The 15,538-nt window shown below is 50.1% G+C and overlaps 2 protein-coding genes across 6 annotated transcripts in view; one reads left to right on the forward strand and one right to left on the reverse strand.

The window, feature by feature from the left end:
• MAP2K1 (mitogen-activated protein kinase kinase 1) overlaps positions 1-9,929 on the forward strand; it is a 76,918-nt gene extending 66,989 nt beyond the window's left edge. For both annotated transcript variants that reach the window (XM_077881565.1, XM_077881566.1), the window contains exons 6-11: positions 1,254-1,378; positions 3,418-3,619; positions 5,139-5,203; positions 7,996-8,057; positions 8,437-8,482; positions 8,888-9,929. In XM_077881565.1, coding sequence (XP_077737691.1) covers positions 1,254-1,378; positions 3,418-3,619; positions 5,139-5,203; positions 7,996-8,057; positions 8,437-8,482; positions 8,888-9,001 — 614 coding nt within the window. In that variant the 3' untranslated portion in view covers positions 9,002-9,929. The remainder of the gene's footprint in view (positions 1-1,253; positions 1,379-3,417; positions 3,620-5,138; positions 5,204-7,995; positions 8,058-8,436; positions 8,483-8,887) is intronic.
• SNAPC5 (small nuclear RNA activating complex polypeptide 5) lies at positions 8,493-15,000 on the reverse strand. Of its 4 annotated transcripts, none has more exons than XM_077881569.1 (4): positions 14,847-15,000; positions 13,582-13,671; positions 12,672-12,797; positions 8,493-9,103 (listed from the first exon to the last, which is right to left on the reverse strand). In XM_077881569.1, exons 1-3 carry the CDS (start codon positions 14,934-14,936, stop codon positions 12,678-12,680), a joined length of 300 nt encoding a protein of 99 aa, XP_077737695.1. In that variant the 5' UTR covers positions 14,937-15,000; the 3' UTR covers positions 8,493-9,103; positions 12,672-12,677. The 4 variants fall into 4 exon arrangements, with proteins under 4 accessions (XP_077737695.1, XP_077737696.1, XP_077737693.1 ...); XM_077881570.1 differs by having other exon boundaries at positions 8,493-11,262; XM_077881567.1 differs by having other exon boundaries at positions 12,672-12,800.
• Positions 15,001-15,538: the final 538 nt, after the last annotated feature.

Below are 15,538 nucleotides of genomic sequence, written 5' to 3' on the forward strand. Positions count from 1 at the left end.
GTCGGCTGTTTAATCTACTGTGAGCCGCCCAGGTGCCCCAACATAACTTTTATATGCACCAGGAAACGCAAGAAAACTCACTTGACTCTCTTTACTCTCTTTATATATATTCACTTTATATAATGCAGTGGTCTGGACCTTCAAGGGGTGTCTGTAAATGCATTCATCTGAGAGTACTGAAGAGAAAAATAATGAAATGGGAATAGTGGTTCAGATAGCTTTGGATTATGGGGATTTGGTTTTTTCCCTCGAATTCTCCAGATATTCTCTAGAGTATCCCTATTACTTCTATCAAAGATTGCCTGTCCAGTTTATGCTTTGCCCTCGGCTATGGCCTGCTTACTGGGGGGGTCTCATTGCTGAGGTCTGCCCACACAACCCTGGCTTGGGGACTTTTACCAAGTTCCAGCCTCGTTTCCCCACCTATAAATGAGAACACTTGACCCTGCTCTGCCCACTTTACAGAGCAGAGTTTGAATCAGGGGAGATGGTGGAAGTTCACCTCCCTCTGCAAAGGGAAGGGCCGGTGAGCTAGTAGTGATGGGGCAGCCAGGTGGGAAGAGGGGAGGGTCCGAGTGCATGGAAGGCTTTGGGGCCGGTTCTGGCAGCACTGCCTTGACTGACCCTGGTAGGGCAGCGGGGGGCTCCCCTGGGCTCATAGCTGCTGCGGCTGTGGAGACTGTTTGGGAGATGACCTCCGAGACGTCAGTCCTAAGGCAGCTGCCAGCCTCTGCCACGCATATTTGTAAAACCCCCATGCTCTGTGCGTGGTGTGAAGATCAAGAATAGGCATTCCTATCTGGTCTCCCCTGAGCCTTTGGTGTGTGGCCTCAGCTAGCATACAAGTCTTACTGTCTGTGCTGTTCTTCTGCCATATGATCCAACCATAGCTGTTCTGTCTTGCCAGTGAGGGTGACTGAAGCAACCAAGTCTGAAATCTTATTTATAACTGACTCCTTCCTGTGGGTCATGTGTTCAGGTCTGGATTCTCAAAGAGTGGAAATCCACTGACTTTCTGGCCTGCTTGTATAACAGGTTGCCATTTCCTCTCCTCACAGTCTTTTCTTGAACCCTGAACAAGACGGACTAAGGGATTGTGGTGTCCCGTGTTGGCAAGCCAAGAGCTGGCTGTGGGATGGCACTACATCCTGGGACTCGTGGTCAAGGCTGTTCTGTCTGGAGAGTGCTGACCCTTCTCGCCCCCAATCCACTTGTGTCAACTCCCTCCTTTTTCTGTGTTGTCTCCCCTGCAGATGTCAAGCCTTCCAACATCCTCGTGAACTCCCGTGGGGAGATCAAGCTCTGTGACTTTGGGGTCAGCGGGCAGCTCATTGACTCCATGGCCAACTCCTTCGTGGGCACAAGGTCCTACATGTCGGTATGAGCAGCGAGTTCCATTTCTCAGGCGTCTTGCCTGGTCAGGCATAGGAGCCAAGTGGGTGGTTTCCCCTGTGGGGCCAGAACGTGTCCTGGGTGATGGAGGTTGGGGAAAAAGAAATGGGGGAGGAGGCATCATGGTCCCTTCCTGAGGAGGCGGCAGCATCAGCATGTCCTCTTCCCACCATGCCATGAGCTCCCAGGGGTCAGGGATAGGACCATGGGCGTCTCTGGTCCCTAGGGTCTGGCTTGGGGCCTGGCATGTGATAGGTGCCCAGGCAGTGCTTGGTGAGTAGGCTAATGTTTGGTTGACTGACTGGGTGAGTAAATGGCTAGCGTGCTCCAGAGGATTTGGGAAGGGGGAGATGTCTCTGGGTGAGTGCTGGGGTAGAGGGGCGCGAGGGTGAGTGGGGATCTCCATGGCAGGGACTGCAGCACGGATTAACCCGGGGGTGGTGGGGAGGCCCAGAGGCTGGGGCATCCCTGCACAGAGAGCGTTTCCCGAGCTGTCTTCCACATCCTTGAGGGATCGCATCTGGTCTATGTGGTTGTCCTGTGAAGTAGAGATTATCGCTCCCACTTTGGAGATGAAATCCAAATGCAGAGCCTGGATTGAAAGCCGGGTCTTCTTGCCGATTCGTCCCCTTTGCTCAGCACACCCTCACTTGCCTCTTGGATCCCACTCAGAGACAGCTGCTTCCGGCCTCTGTGTGTGGAAGTTCATGCCCACATCCTCATTCCTTCTTGCCCACCCCTTGCCCCTACCTTGACTCCAGCCACTGTCAGCGTGGCTCGCCCAGTGCCTACCCACACTTCCACCCCCTCCACTCCAGTGACACACGGTCTATAAGAAACATGAAACCTGTGGGCCCTTCAGCTTCTTCCCTGAGTATCTAAGAACTGAGTAGCTCACACTCTGGGCTGCTCACCTGCCAACTGCAAAGTTCAAAATCAATCAACAGGCCCTGGGACTTATTGATCCAGGGTTAGTGGTTTGGGTTTTGTGGTTATGTGATCAGTTCCAGAATAGTCTGATGTTTGAGTTAGTGAAAAATCCTATGGGAGATATTAATGATGTCTTAAAAATAGTACAATGGTCAGAATAAGGAGGGGTTTTTTTTGTGGTAGAGTTCTTAAAGTACATGTGCTATTTCAATTAATGCTGTATAGCACTATATACTTTTTTTCCTGGATTCTTCTACAGTAACAACCCGTATTTGTGTAGTGTTTTGCAGCATCTAACATACATTTCCATTTGCTTTGACCTTCTGAGTAACCCCCGTAAGGAGAGCAGATATTTTGTGACGTCTGTATCGTCGTCCCCACCATCTTTATCGGCTCCACTTTATGGAGGAGGGGACTCAGGCTCAGGGTCATGTAGTTTACAGAAGTCACAGAGTTGGGACTTGAACTCAGGTCTCCTGACCCCAGATCCCATACCTTTTCTACTGTTCCATGTTGTTTGAGGACAGTCAATGAGTCCGTGGCGGAGCTGGTCTTAGAGTTCAACTTTCCCGACTCAAGGCCAGTGCTCTACCCACTGCACATTTCACTCATGACTCACATTCCAGAAGCCGCATGTTGCAGACCCAGGGGACAAGATGAGCCTCACAGGCCCGGCTTTAGACCAGCTATCCTGCACGTGCAAGACAGTGACGAGGCTGGGCAGAGCTGGAGCCACAGGGGAAGCGGCGGCCAGGGGCCAACCAGGCCTGTGCCTGTTAGTGGAGGGCCGTGAGGAGGCGTGGGTCAGAGCCACGGGAGCCAGCTCTAGGATTCAGTGAACACAGTAGTTGAGGGCAGGTCAGAAACCAAATTAAAGCAGTTAGTAGAGGTCCTAAAGAAGGAAAACTGCATCAGCAGATCCAGGGCCAGAGTCCGGACGGAACAGGGCAGCCCACTCCCTGCAGTGTGAACAAGCCTCAAAGGGGCAGGGAGTGCTGAGGCCTCCCTTGGAGCCTCTGGGGGACTCGCCTCTCCCTCTCCTGAGTGGGCCCGAGTTAGCTCACAAGTGATCATAATTGTGTGTCTTTCCTGCAGCCAGAAAGACTCCAGGGGACTCATTACTCCGTGCAGTCGGACATCTGGAGCATGGGGCTCTCTCTGGTGGAGATGGCAGTTGGGAGGTATCCCATCCCTCCTCCGGATGCCAAGGAGCTGGAGCTGATGTTTGGGTGCCAAGTGGAGGGAGACGTGGCTGAGACCCCACCCAGACCAAGGACCCCGGGAAGACCCCTTAGCTGTGAGTGGCCTGGTGTGGCCCCAGCTTGGACTGCGGTAGGGTGGGGGCAGGGTCCCTTATCCCTGTGGGTTACTTGAGGGCTGACTGAACATTCTCCCAAGACGGATTGCCTGTCTCCGGATGCCAGGGTGGGGGGCTCCAGGTGGGTGTTAAATGACTGTTACTCCCAACATCTTCTCACCCTTTGCGGAGTGCCTGCTATGTTCCTGGCATGGCATTTAGGACTTTTGTGCACTCTTGGATTTTTTAAAACCATGACTTTTTTTTTTTTTTTAGGTAGATATATATATATTTTAAATGGTTTTATTTATTCATGAGAGACACAGAGACAGAGAGAGGCAGAGACACAGGCAGAGGGAGAAGCAGGCTTCCCGCAGGGAGCCGGATGTGGGACTCGACCCCAGGGCTCTAGGATCACACCCTGGGCCAAAGGCAGGCGCTAAACTGCTGAACCACCCAGGGATCCCTAGGTAGATATTTTTGAGATAAAATTCAGACAACATAAAATGCACATTTTAAAGTGTACATTTCAGTGGCTTTTAGTATATTTTTCCATGTTGTGTAGCCATCACCACTATAATTCCAGAACGTGTTCATCACCCTAAAAGAAACCTCACGTCCATAAGCACTCATTCCCAACTCCCTGCACCTCCAGCCCCTGGCGACCCCCCAACCTCCCTGTCTCCGTGGACTTGCCGAGGATTACCTAATTTTATTTTATTTTTATTTATTTATTTATTTTTGGATTACCTAATTTTAATAGCGATTGTGTGTGAGTAGTATTATAGTCCCCATGTTAGATACTTTTGAGAAAACTGAGGCACGCGGTGCCTGACTTGTCAGGACTGTATTCTCTAAGTGTCCAAGTCTGAGTTCTAGGTCCTGAGCACAGGGCAGCACCACCTGCCTCTCCGATCACGCATAGTGGGAATAGACCTGGTACTGGGACTGTCCTGGCTCAGCCACCGTCTTCTGATGTACTTCCTGCTGGGACGCTCCTGTATGGCCAGGAGGACCTGCCGTCTGCCCCGGGAAGGCCCTCACGGGAGGGCGATATGAAGGGAGAAACGGGGGGCAAGGAGAGCTGGTGCTGGTGGGTCACTGGAGGGGGCTGCGGCTGGGCCCCCGAGGCTGACCTCGGACTCTGGAGGACAGAAGGAAGAAACCCAAGTTCAGGGAGAATTAAGACAGTCCTTGAGTTCTTGGTTATTACCTCATTTACTCCTTGGGAAGAAGGGCAGACATGATGATTATCCGTGTCCACTTTATCAAAGTCTGTGGATTTGCCTGAGGTGGCCGTCCTTGGAGGGAATAGGGCCCAGACTCTGGCTGCTGGCCAGCTCTGTGGCCTTGCTGGTTCCTTCTGTGGCCAGCCTTATCTGTGGCTCTGGTGTCGCTGCTTATCATCCACCACCCTATTCTGGTCCTGAGGACCCATGGTCCAGTCCCTAGTCTCACGTTGGCAGACAACTTCCTGTTTTTCTAAGTGTTTTCTTTTTTCTTGCTATAAAATCTGCAGCTTATGGAATGGACAGCCGACCGCCCATGGCAATTTTTGAGCTGTTGGATTACATAGTCAACGAGGTAAGTACCGTATGGCTTCCTTGACCGTGGTATTTGCTTCTATTAAGAGAAACAGTTAATTTGACTGGAATATCTGTGAGTTGTTTGCACAGTGGGGCTTCTTGGGTTCCTGTGGATTCTTATAGGGTGTCATGCTCTTGGAACTGAGCGGCTGGTTTAGAGGCTGCAGGTGTCCCTTTGGCAGGGAACATCTTTGGGTAGCTCTTTCTCTAGCTTTCTTAGAGCCCAGAGCCTCCAGCGTGCCCATTACATTCTTACTGCTTCATTCACCAGGCGTTTCTTGTGCACTTACATGGGTTGCATGTGCATTGTGGGGTGGTGGCAGGGATGCGGTGGGGGTCCACAGATGGAAAAACAGAAGTCTCTAGTCTTGAAGATCATTAGATTCACACAGGAAGCAAGGCAAAAATACATACCTACCTGTAGGATAGGGTTTTCTCTTGTGCCATTAAAAACCAGTGGTTGTAAAAAAAAAAAAAAAAAAAAAAAAAAAGACAGTGTAGAAATAGTATGGAAAATATTCACTAGAGATTGTATGAAAAACATTACAAAGTAGTACGTCTGCTGTGATCAATTCTTTAAAAAATCTCTATGGGAAAAAATCCGTGTACGCATAAAAAGTCTAGTCTAGTCATATAAAGTCTAGAAAAAGTAGTATGAAACGGTGGTTCTCTCTGGGTGATGGGAGTCTTTTGGCTTATTGCTGCTGGCTGACTTTAATGCAGAGAACACACATTATTTGTTCTATATGTAACTCATATACTGGTATGTTTAAATGAAGAGGACCAAGGAAGGAAGAGACCAACCAGCATTCATGAAATCCCGGTTAGAGGGGGTGGGAAGCGGTGGTGCAGAGGGTGGTGCAGGGCAGGAGGAGCAAGGTTGCTGGACAGGATCTTAGGTGGCGGGGCCAGCACGCCCAGCCTCAGGGCAGCAGGGGTAGCGGGTGAGAAGGGATTCAGCTGTCAGAGGTTGGGGAGGCAGCTGAGTACATGCTAAAAGGCATGGTCCTATGTTCTTTTTCAAGAGACTAGTGGAGTAACTTTTTATACTTTGTTACTGCTAAAACCGGACCGCAAAAGGCTCAGAGGGATCTTTGTTTTATCCTTTATAAACTCAACGGGGAAAATCCTGCCTCACTCCAGCAGTTAGTAAATCACTAACCATGGAAGCTAATTTACCTTTCCTGTCATTTTATGCTCAGCACCACGGGACATGAAACAAGTTGGGATGTGACCTTGGCTGCTTAAGGACTCCGGGCAGGCAGAGGGCCTTGCCCTTGTAGGGGTCAGGGAGGCCGCCCTCTACTGCTGGGACCTGAGTGGGGCGCTGCCGGGTGGGAACCAGGTTAAGGGTTGATTAAGCAGCAGCAGCCAGGCTCCTAGTGTGCTCCACTGCCTCTTGCACCCACTCCGCCCCCCGGCCTCATTACCCTTTCATGCAGGTGAGGATGCTCAGGCTCAAGATGAAGAGTAGCTCCACTTCTTCCTGCCCAGTGTTCATCCTTCTTTACCACCCACACCTCCTGGGTGCTGGGCTGCACGGCGGCCGGTGTGGGTGCTAACAGCTCCCGTCCTACTCAGACTGGCCTGGCCTCTGGAAGCCAAGCTGTCAGTCTCTCCCTTGAGCATTCCCTTTATCCGTCTCAGCACCAGCAGTGGTCTGCGGGGAGGGCCTGAGAGCTAGGTTTTAGTCCCTGACCTCCGATCAGGTTCATTCACCTGCTGTTCTGGTAAGGCCTTGGGGCAAGAGAGCAAGGCAGGGCTTTTTTTTTTTTTTTTTTAAGATTTTATTTATTTATTCACGAGAGACAGAGAGAGAAAGAGAGAGGCAGAGACACAGGCAGAGGGAGAAGCAGGCTCCATGCAGGGAGCCCGACGTGGGACTTGATCCCGGGTCTCCAGGATCAGGCCCTGGGCTGAAGGCGGCGCTAAACCACTGAGCCACCTGGGCTGCCCAAGGCAGGGCTTTTTATAGTGTCAGGGTCTGATTTTCAGTCTCAGACCACCTGTTGATCTGGGCGACACATTAAATAGTGACACCCCAGGCAGCATCTGGGAGTCCACTCATTAGGAAGCTACACGGAGACCCAGCACCGGTCGGTCACAAGAGGGTGGAGCACAGAAGCCAGGTGATCCAGGGCCCCGTCCTGTGTAACCTGCACAACTTCCACTGTGTATCCTGGGACGAGAGCTGTTGCCAGCGTCCTTGCACTAATACCTGCCAACAGCCACATGCCTTGGAGGGTGCGGGTGCAGGGAACAGTCTTCTAGACCCAGCCTTCTGTCAGCCTAGTGTTTTATTAACCTTTGTCTACCTCTTTGAGGCTCAGAAAAGGGATGTAGCTCTTATTACTATTTAGGCAGCCTTCTAGGCCGTACACAGGTGCTGTCCAGCCTAGGCCATGCCTGGGCACTCGTACAGCCCCTCCAACCACTGCTGCTTCTAACTGCTGGGTGTTTCCGTGCCACACTCCGTGGTTTACAGTTGGGAGTGTCAGCAGGCAGGCATCGCAGAGGTCAGGAGGCTCTTGTTTCATAGGATAAACTAAGGTTCACAGAGAAACAGTGACTTGTTTAGTCACCAGACAAGCGGGTGGTAGAACAGGAAGTCCGCCCTGGTTCTCACTGGTGGGCGGTTCCACCGAGCTGACCCCACAGGCAGCCACTGGCCGTCAGCCGCTGCCTTCCTGTGGCTGGAGAAGGGCAGCAGTGTCCAGGGGCCTGGGGGGTCTGGGGGGAATACGGTTGAGGGGGGACGCCAGGCCTTTACTTCTTGGTATATATTTGCAGCCCCCTCCAAAACTGCCCAGTGGAGTATTCAGTCTGGAATTTCAAGATTTTGTGAATAAATGGTAAGTCTGCCCCTTGCTCTCTGGAAGAGTATGCTGGTTTTGTCAGCCTCCCCACCCAGGCCTGGGGAGCAGAGCTCTGCTCTTTTCCCTGCACTTCCAGAGTGCTAGGACCTCGGGGACTGGTCTAACTACACCAGGGAGTAGAAGCTGCTGCTCTGGGCACCTGCTCTGTAGGGATTGGCCATACTGCCTTTTGAGCTTAGTTTAATTCACCAAGCACTTATTCACCTGCCGGCATGCCACTGTGCTAGAACAGGAAGGCCAAAGGCTCAGGCACTCCTTAGAACCTACAGGGTGTGCGGAGGGTAGCATAAAGCCTAAGCAATTGGAGTTGGAACCAGTGCCAGGTAAGGTCTCTCACATTATCTTTTTCTTTCAGCTTAATAAAAAACCCAGCAGAGAGAGCAGATCTGAAGCAACTCATGGTAAGTCCACTTATTTCCCATTTTTACTTGGCCCATTTATTACTTTGTTGTGTCATCTGCCCAGGACTCCCGTGCCCATTCCCTGCACCACCTTGACCAACCCTGGGGCTGCAGGATCCCAGACATCAGCCTCCGCCCCTCAGTGTAAAGGACAGGCTGAGGGAAGGAAGCCCATCTGTTCCTTCGTTTCTCCTAGCCGCCACCCAGAGGCCCCGAGGGTAGAGCTGCCACCCGCAGGTCACAGTGGAAGAGCGTACGTTCTTTTGGCAGGAGCTGGTCATTTTCATGGCCCCCTACAGCTACCCCAGGACAGGCTCCAGGAGCTCCTCCTGAGCGAAGCTCTAGACCCAGGACTCTTGAACTTTCCTTTTGGTTTTTTGACACTTAACTGTTTCCCTCACACAGGTTCATGCCTTCATCAAGAGATCTGACGGTGAAGAAGTGGATTTTGCAGGTTGGCTCTGCTCCACCATTGGCCTTAACCAGCCCAGCACGCCGACCCACGCAGCTGGCGTCTAAGTATTTGGGAAGCAGCAAAGAGCGAGTCCCCTGCCCAGTGGTGTGCCATGTTGCTTTCAGGCCTCCTTCCTATGCCTGTCTCTGTTCAGACGTGCATTTCACCTATGACAAAGGATGAAGAACACAGCATGTGCCAAAATTCTATTTGTGTCATTTTTAATATCGTCTTTATTCTTACTGTTCTCTCCCTAAGTGGATTGGCTTTGTGCTTGGGGCTACTCTTGTGTATGTCGATCCAAACACGCGCAACGTTGAATTACTTTGGTGACACTTTGGTGACCGTGGGTAGTCATTCTTACTCAAAATTGCACTGCTCTTCCCTCACCGTGACTGGCTAGCTGCCTGTATTTGTGGGATTCTTTGACACTTGGTGGTACTGCATTCTTGCCAGGCATACCTCCTGTTTGAGTAGGAAGGAGCCTTGTAAGATCCTTCACAGGCAGTGCATGTGAAGCATGCTTTGCTGCTATGAAAAAGAACATCAGAAAGTATATATCATGTTATTTTATATTTTTGCTTTTGGTGTAGAGTGAAGCAATTTCTATCAAAATCTAGCCAGAGCCCTTCACTGCCATGATAGCTGGGGCTTTACCAGTCTGTCTACTGTGATGATTTGTAGACTTCTGGTTTTATTTCTATATTTATTTTTAAATATATTATGTGGGATATTTAGTGGTTTATGTCTCTTTAAGTTTGAATTAGCGTTTCTAAAATGGTGGTTACTTTGAATGTTACAAATGGATCAAGGCATTAAAATGTATGAGATTTATCTTTCCCCAGAAACAAGTACTGATGCTATTGTAAAACAAGTGTGTATAGTGCCTAAAAATTGTAATGAAAATCCTTTTAACCATTTCAATCCAAATGTTTTAACAAATCTAATCTCTTATTCTAATAAATATACTATCAAGTTAAAAGGATGAAAAAATGTCTACTTTCATGATAGAATTTTCATCAGTGTCTCCGGCACACAAGAAATCAAATAATTTAGCCAAGCCTTATCGTGAGGGCAAAGGTAGAGACCGGAAGGAGGCTGGAAGGCCACACTGAGGACAAACTCGGTGCTCTGGACTAACAAATCTTCTCCTGATTCCAAGTCTGGGACTTTGTCCAACTATTCTCACCACTTGTGTGTGAATCTTCCAGCCACCTTTCCTGTGGACCCTGAATAGATCCATGTCTTCCTGCCATTTCTACACGGGTAAACGTAGGAGGCAAGGGGGGCTGGGGCATCACTGGTGTGCTCCCAGGAGCACGGAGCACAATGCTCTTGGCCAGCCATGCCTGGCTGGTGCGGGAGCCTCCGCTCGGGATGCCCAGTCCCGTGTTGCTTTGCTCCCCTGAACAATGATTTCCCGCTTTCACCAGTGACTTCATTCTGCTTCCCCGGAGAGGAAGAGACCTGGCACTGGCCTGCTCCTGCCTCTGAGGTAGCAGTGAAGTCACAGAAAACAAAGCCATATCCCAGATGTCCACTGATGCTTTTCCTGTGACCAAGTCACTTTTGGAACTCGAGGTCCCTGAGATGCCGTGTGGTCAGCACCTCTTCCCACATTTTACTTGGACAGCGCAGGCTGTAGAAAACCAAAATAAACACCTCTTTAAAAACCAAAAGGCCTATTTTGTTCTCAACTAAAAACAGAACTTGGGTAGCTCTCCTGAGTAGGTAGCTCCACTCTGGGTCTACCAGAGCTTGGAGCACAGCCAGGGTTTTAAATACAGCTTAGTGTCCATGTATCGTTGCCTCAGCCAGTCCATTTTTTCTTGCTGTGAGGCCAACATCTGTTCTAACAGTCTTATGTGTTTCCACAGCCATTCAGACCAAGGTTTAAGCCTCACACCCTGTGTCTTTTGCTAACGGAGAAGATACAAACAGAGAATGTCTCATGAAAATGTGCAAACTGTATCCTGGGAAGGCGTAACCTGGGGTCTAATACCTGGATCTGAAGGCTTTCATGTTCAGTGTCTTTTGACGGGTGTTTTAAATTCTCTATTTACATCAAGAAGTGTTACATTTCCAGAGTCAAAAAGGTTTCTTCCTACTACTGGTGTAGATCGATCTTGTTTTCAAGAATGACGTTCCCTGCCTCAGCCTTGCAGTTTTGAGTTCCCTTTGTCAAAATCCCTTCCTTAGACTTCCTCTTGCTGAGACACCAACAATAGCTGGATTTTTAAATGATGCCTTGTCAGCGCCCCACAGCCACCTGTGAAAGTGCTGGCAAAGGGAGGAATACTGTCGTTTTACACACAGGCAACCAGAGCTGCAAAGAGTTAAGGGGGCAAGTGACCAGTTAGTGGTAGAACTAGAATTCAGAGCCAACCTTTCTAGCTCTCAAAAACCCATGCTCCTATTTTAAATAAAACCCCCAAGTATACAAGCCTGAGTGCTTTTCGTGGCAAAACAATTTTTTTCACTTTTTCAAGAAACACACTCATTTAAACTTCTGGCTACTTCCTGTAAAATAACTTTAATGAAATGTTAATATACTTATGTTCTTTCCTGGAATAGCTACAGAAGTAGTTCTTGAGTAGGTTCTTTGTGTTTTTTTTTTTTTTTTTTTTTTTTTGACTCTTCCGTTGCTTGGGCAGGGCAAATTACTTTCATAAAATTAAGCAATAACTTAAGTGTATATTCACTCGAAAAGGGACAGTATGCAGAAGTGAATCTCAACTCTAAATACCAAGTTTTAGGGATCCCTGGGTGGCGCAGCGGTTTGGCGCCTGCCTTTGGCCCAGGGCGTGATCCCGGAGACCCGGGATCGAATCCCACATCAGGCTCCCGGTGCATGGAGCCTGCTTCTCCGGGCTCCCGGTGCATGGAGCCTGCTTCTCCCTCTGCCTGTGTCTCTGCCTCCCTCTCTCTCTCTCTGTAACTATCATAAATAAATTAAAAAAAAAATTAAAAAAAAAAAAAAAACAAGTTTTAACAACTTCATTTGTCATTACAAAACCCCAATCTCCTAAGCATAGTGATTTAATGGCACATTTCTTCTCTAAGGCCAGAAATGAGTTTTAAGCCATCCTGATGTATTTTTTGCCCCAGAGAAGGAACTAATCCTTTCCTGTTACTATCTGGAAACTGGGAAGCTGCACCACGGCTCTTTATCTGTGATTTACCACAGCGATGTCTCAACCTCCGTGTGATGGCAGCCACGCAGAGCCGTCTCTAGTATGGTATTCCTATCGGCTGCACTGAGAGGGGGCAGCAGCTTGTGTTCTCAAGTGGCCCTCTCTGCTCCTTGCTTGTCATCATTCTCTCTGTGGCCTTGCTCTGCTCATAGTGGTTCAACAGCATGCAGACGGCCTTTAATTAGTTTTCTTAAAAGAGGCATTGTTGACTAGGAAAGGCTGCTTGTATTTAAACTCTGCCCTTTGTGCAAATGCCAGACTTTCTCAATAGCATTTTAGAGGAAGTTTTCGGTTTTGAGCACAATTACTGAATCTGACCAGAATAGTCACCGCACCATCCATATTGCTCAATGCTAAGACACTGTGTCTTTGCTTTTCCATAAGTCACTGGTTGTTATTAAAGTGTTCTGCAACTTAAGTTCTCGATGGAACCATTTTCATAGCTACACATCCTAAAATTCTTGCTTTCTTTTAAAACAGGCCAGAGGGCCTGCGGAAAGAAAGTTTTGGAGACAAAGTTCCTGAGTTGTAGAAACCCTACCCTGCTTCAGGAATCTGATTCTTCTTCCTCTTCCTCCTCCTCCTCCTCTTCGAGCACATGGCTCCTTGTGCTCAACTCCAGTGCAGTTTGGTTGATTGATGCTTCATTGTCTACATGCACCAGCATCTGCTTTTGGCAAAGACATTATCCATTAGGAGTAAAGACATTGGCATCAAACCAGCAAATTCTTAAATATGTCTTGAAATCAAATCTCAATTGCATATTCATCCCCAATATTTATCACCAGGGGCTAAGGCCACTTCCTATTTCTCCAATTTCTAACCTGACCCTCCTACCCATCTCATTGCCAAAATGGGAGGAGAGTGAATGCCCTAGATTTGATAGACTGCTACCTCATCTATAAACACGGTTCATGCATAAGAATTATGCTAGTCTAGATATGCTTTCAAATGGTTTCTTAAACACATTTGAGAAAAAAAATGCTCAAATACGGTAGATTTAGAGTATTGTACTATTTTACTTGAGGGCTTGGTAAGAGGAGGAGATGTTGAGGACTGGAACTCACTGTTTAGCACTATGCTTTGTAGTTGAAGCTACACTGTTCTCAAATCCCAGGCTTACTTATTCATGAAGCAGTGGAAATTTTGACAGATACTTGCAAAACTCTCCAACTCTCCCTGGGTTCACTGGATTAACTAGAGATCAGAGGACTAGGCATCTCAGCAGTACCGGACTAATAAATCAAAATGTGACCAGCTGGTAGAAGGATGGGTTGTTCCCAGTCTAGAACAGCAATATGTAATAGCCAGTTTATTTAGAACATTCTAGCAATTCTCTGACTCCTTTGGGCTCAATAATGTAATTGACAAAATGTTTTTGGCCTCCAAGCAGCATGAGAGCAGAATGCACTTTACATTCTCTCCCTGGCCCCACACTTGATTAAACTTACATCATGTGACTGTTCAGGTGCAGGTTGAGAAGACAGCGTCTCATCTCCTCTCCTTGAACTAATCATTGACTGGAGGGCTAGTTCTTCAACCTAGAAAACAAGAATTGAGAATACTTACTATTTGTTTTCTTTCTTTCTTTCTTTCTTTCTTTTTTTTTTTTAAGATTTTATTTATTCATGAGAGACAGAGAGGCAGAGACACACACAGGCAGAGGGAGAAGCAGGCTCCATGCAGGGAGCCCGAGGTGGGATTTGATTCTGGGTCTCCGGGACCACAGCCTGACCCACCCAGGTGTCCCAATTTGCTTACTATTTCACTGGGCTACTGACATGGGTAAAATCTGCTGAACATGCTGTCAAAGGCTGGCACGACGACAAGTAAAACCAGTGTAACCTCTGTGCAGCTCTAAGAGGGAAGGGTGGGGCCCCTGACCTTTCCCCACATTTTAAGGAAAGGAGCCCAAGAACACCTCCAGCCCCTTTCCCCTGGATGTACAGGTGTTTCAGCTGAGCCAAGACTTTCATTCCCTTGGATACAGCAGATCTGGGTAGCAAAGCCAAGTGTGACCTTAAAGAAGCCAAGTGTCTTCTGATTCCACAGAAGGCGAACTCCTTAGACTGCAGATTTGTAGCCGGTAATGAGAAGGTGAGGGCGGGAAGAATGGGCAGGGCAAGTGTTTCCTGGAGCATAAAGGCTCCTGGGCTTTAGAGGCTGCCCTCCTCATCACATACGGTGCACAGCCACTCGGCACCTGAACAGGTACCACCAACAGAGGAACGGACGTGCAGGCCATTAAAGGACACTTTGAGAGGTCACAGCTATACAAGGCTCTCGGCTTACAAGACGCCTTCATAACCTGCATCTCGTTTGGACTTCAATGACCGGGGTCTGAGCAGCCCTTATGGGCACCGCCGCGCTGGGGCACCCACGCTCGTCCAGGCCGTGGAGTCTGACAGCTGCCCCCGAAGGAAAGCCACCGGGAACTCGGCGACCGCCCCCGCTCCGGGGCTCGCCGGCGTCCTTCGCACGGACCTGCGAGCGCCGGCAAGCGAGGAGACGGCGGCTAGCACGCGCTGCCGGAGCTCGGGGCGGCGCCCGGGGGCGGGGCGGCCCAGGCCGGCCGACGGAGGTCGCGCGGGCCACCCGCAGGTGCGGCTGTCGGGGTGCCACGCGGATCGCGGGGCCTCAGCCCAGCCCCGCGGGCTCCACCGCGCTCCCTAGGGACGTCTCCACCACCGACGCCTACGGCTCGCGGGGCGGTCACCTTGAGCCGGTTCAGCTGGTCGTGCAGGGCCGCCTTCAGCCGCAGCAGCGTCTCCTCCTCCTTGCGCAGCTCCTGAAGCCGGCTCAGCATGGCGCCGCCTCCCGCCCGCCGTCGGCCCGGCGCTCGGTAGTGACGTCACGCCCCGCGCCCCCGGAAGCCAAGCCGCGGGCGGGGCGGGGCCGGAGTCACACGCGCCAAGGCGCTTCCGGCCGGCGCCCGTGGTCTCGCTCGCGGCTTAGCCCAGCGCCATCCCGGGGTTGGAACCGGAGGAACCGGAGTCAAGGAACCGGCAGGAATCCCTAAAGCACAGGGCGTGGGGCCGTAAGGAACTTGGGAGGTTAGAACGGCCAAGTGCCGAGTTTCAAATGCCTCTTTGGCACAGTGCTACCTGCGCTGCACTTCCGGTGTCGCATCCCGTGCGGAGAGCGCCCGAGGGCAGAGCGAAACCCCGAGCATCTAGCACAGGCGTATGTGCCCTGTTCCGTTTTTGCAGCAGGGATTCCCGGTCCCATCGAAGTGGTTCCCAGGAGCAAAGTAGAGCCCTGGTTTAGGGCTCTAATTAGGAAGGTAAAGCCCTGCTAACATTCAGTTGGGACCTGGTGCCTTCAAGTATTAAAGGACTCAAATCTCTACTCCAAACCAGCTTCATCCCCCCTGGATGTACCAAAGGAAACAAACCAGATGCAAAGCAT

This window comes from Canis aureus, chromosome 32, assembly GCF_053574225.1.
Source record: "Canis aureus isolate CA01 chromosome 32, VMU_Caureus_v.1.0, whole genome shotgun sequence".
Lineage (NCBI taxonomy): Eukaryota > Metazoa > Chordata > Mammalia > Carnivora > Canidae > Canis > Canis aureus.

What these genes read in the sequence shown, in the direction of transcription:
- SNAPC5 (XM_077881567.1), bottom strand. Translation starts at nt 14,936, where the DNA reads ATGCTGAGCCGGCTTCAGGAGCTGCGCAAGGAGGAGGAGACGCTGCTG. An exon ending in ACCAGCTGAACCGGCTCAAG is followed by an intron (nt 13,672 to 14,846) that starts GTGACCGCCCCG and finishes CTTGTTTTCTAG; the next exon opens with GTTGAAGAACTAGCCCTCCA. An exon ending in CACCTGAACAGTCACATGAT is followed by an intron (nt 12,801 to 13,581) that starts GTAAGTTTAATC and finishes CTTTGCCAAAAG; the next exon opens with CAGATGCTGGTGCATGTAGA.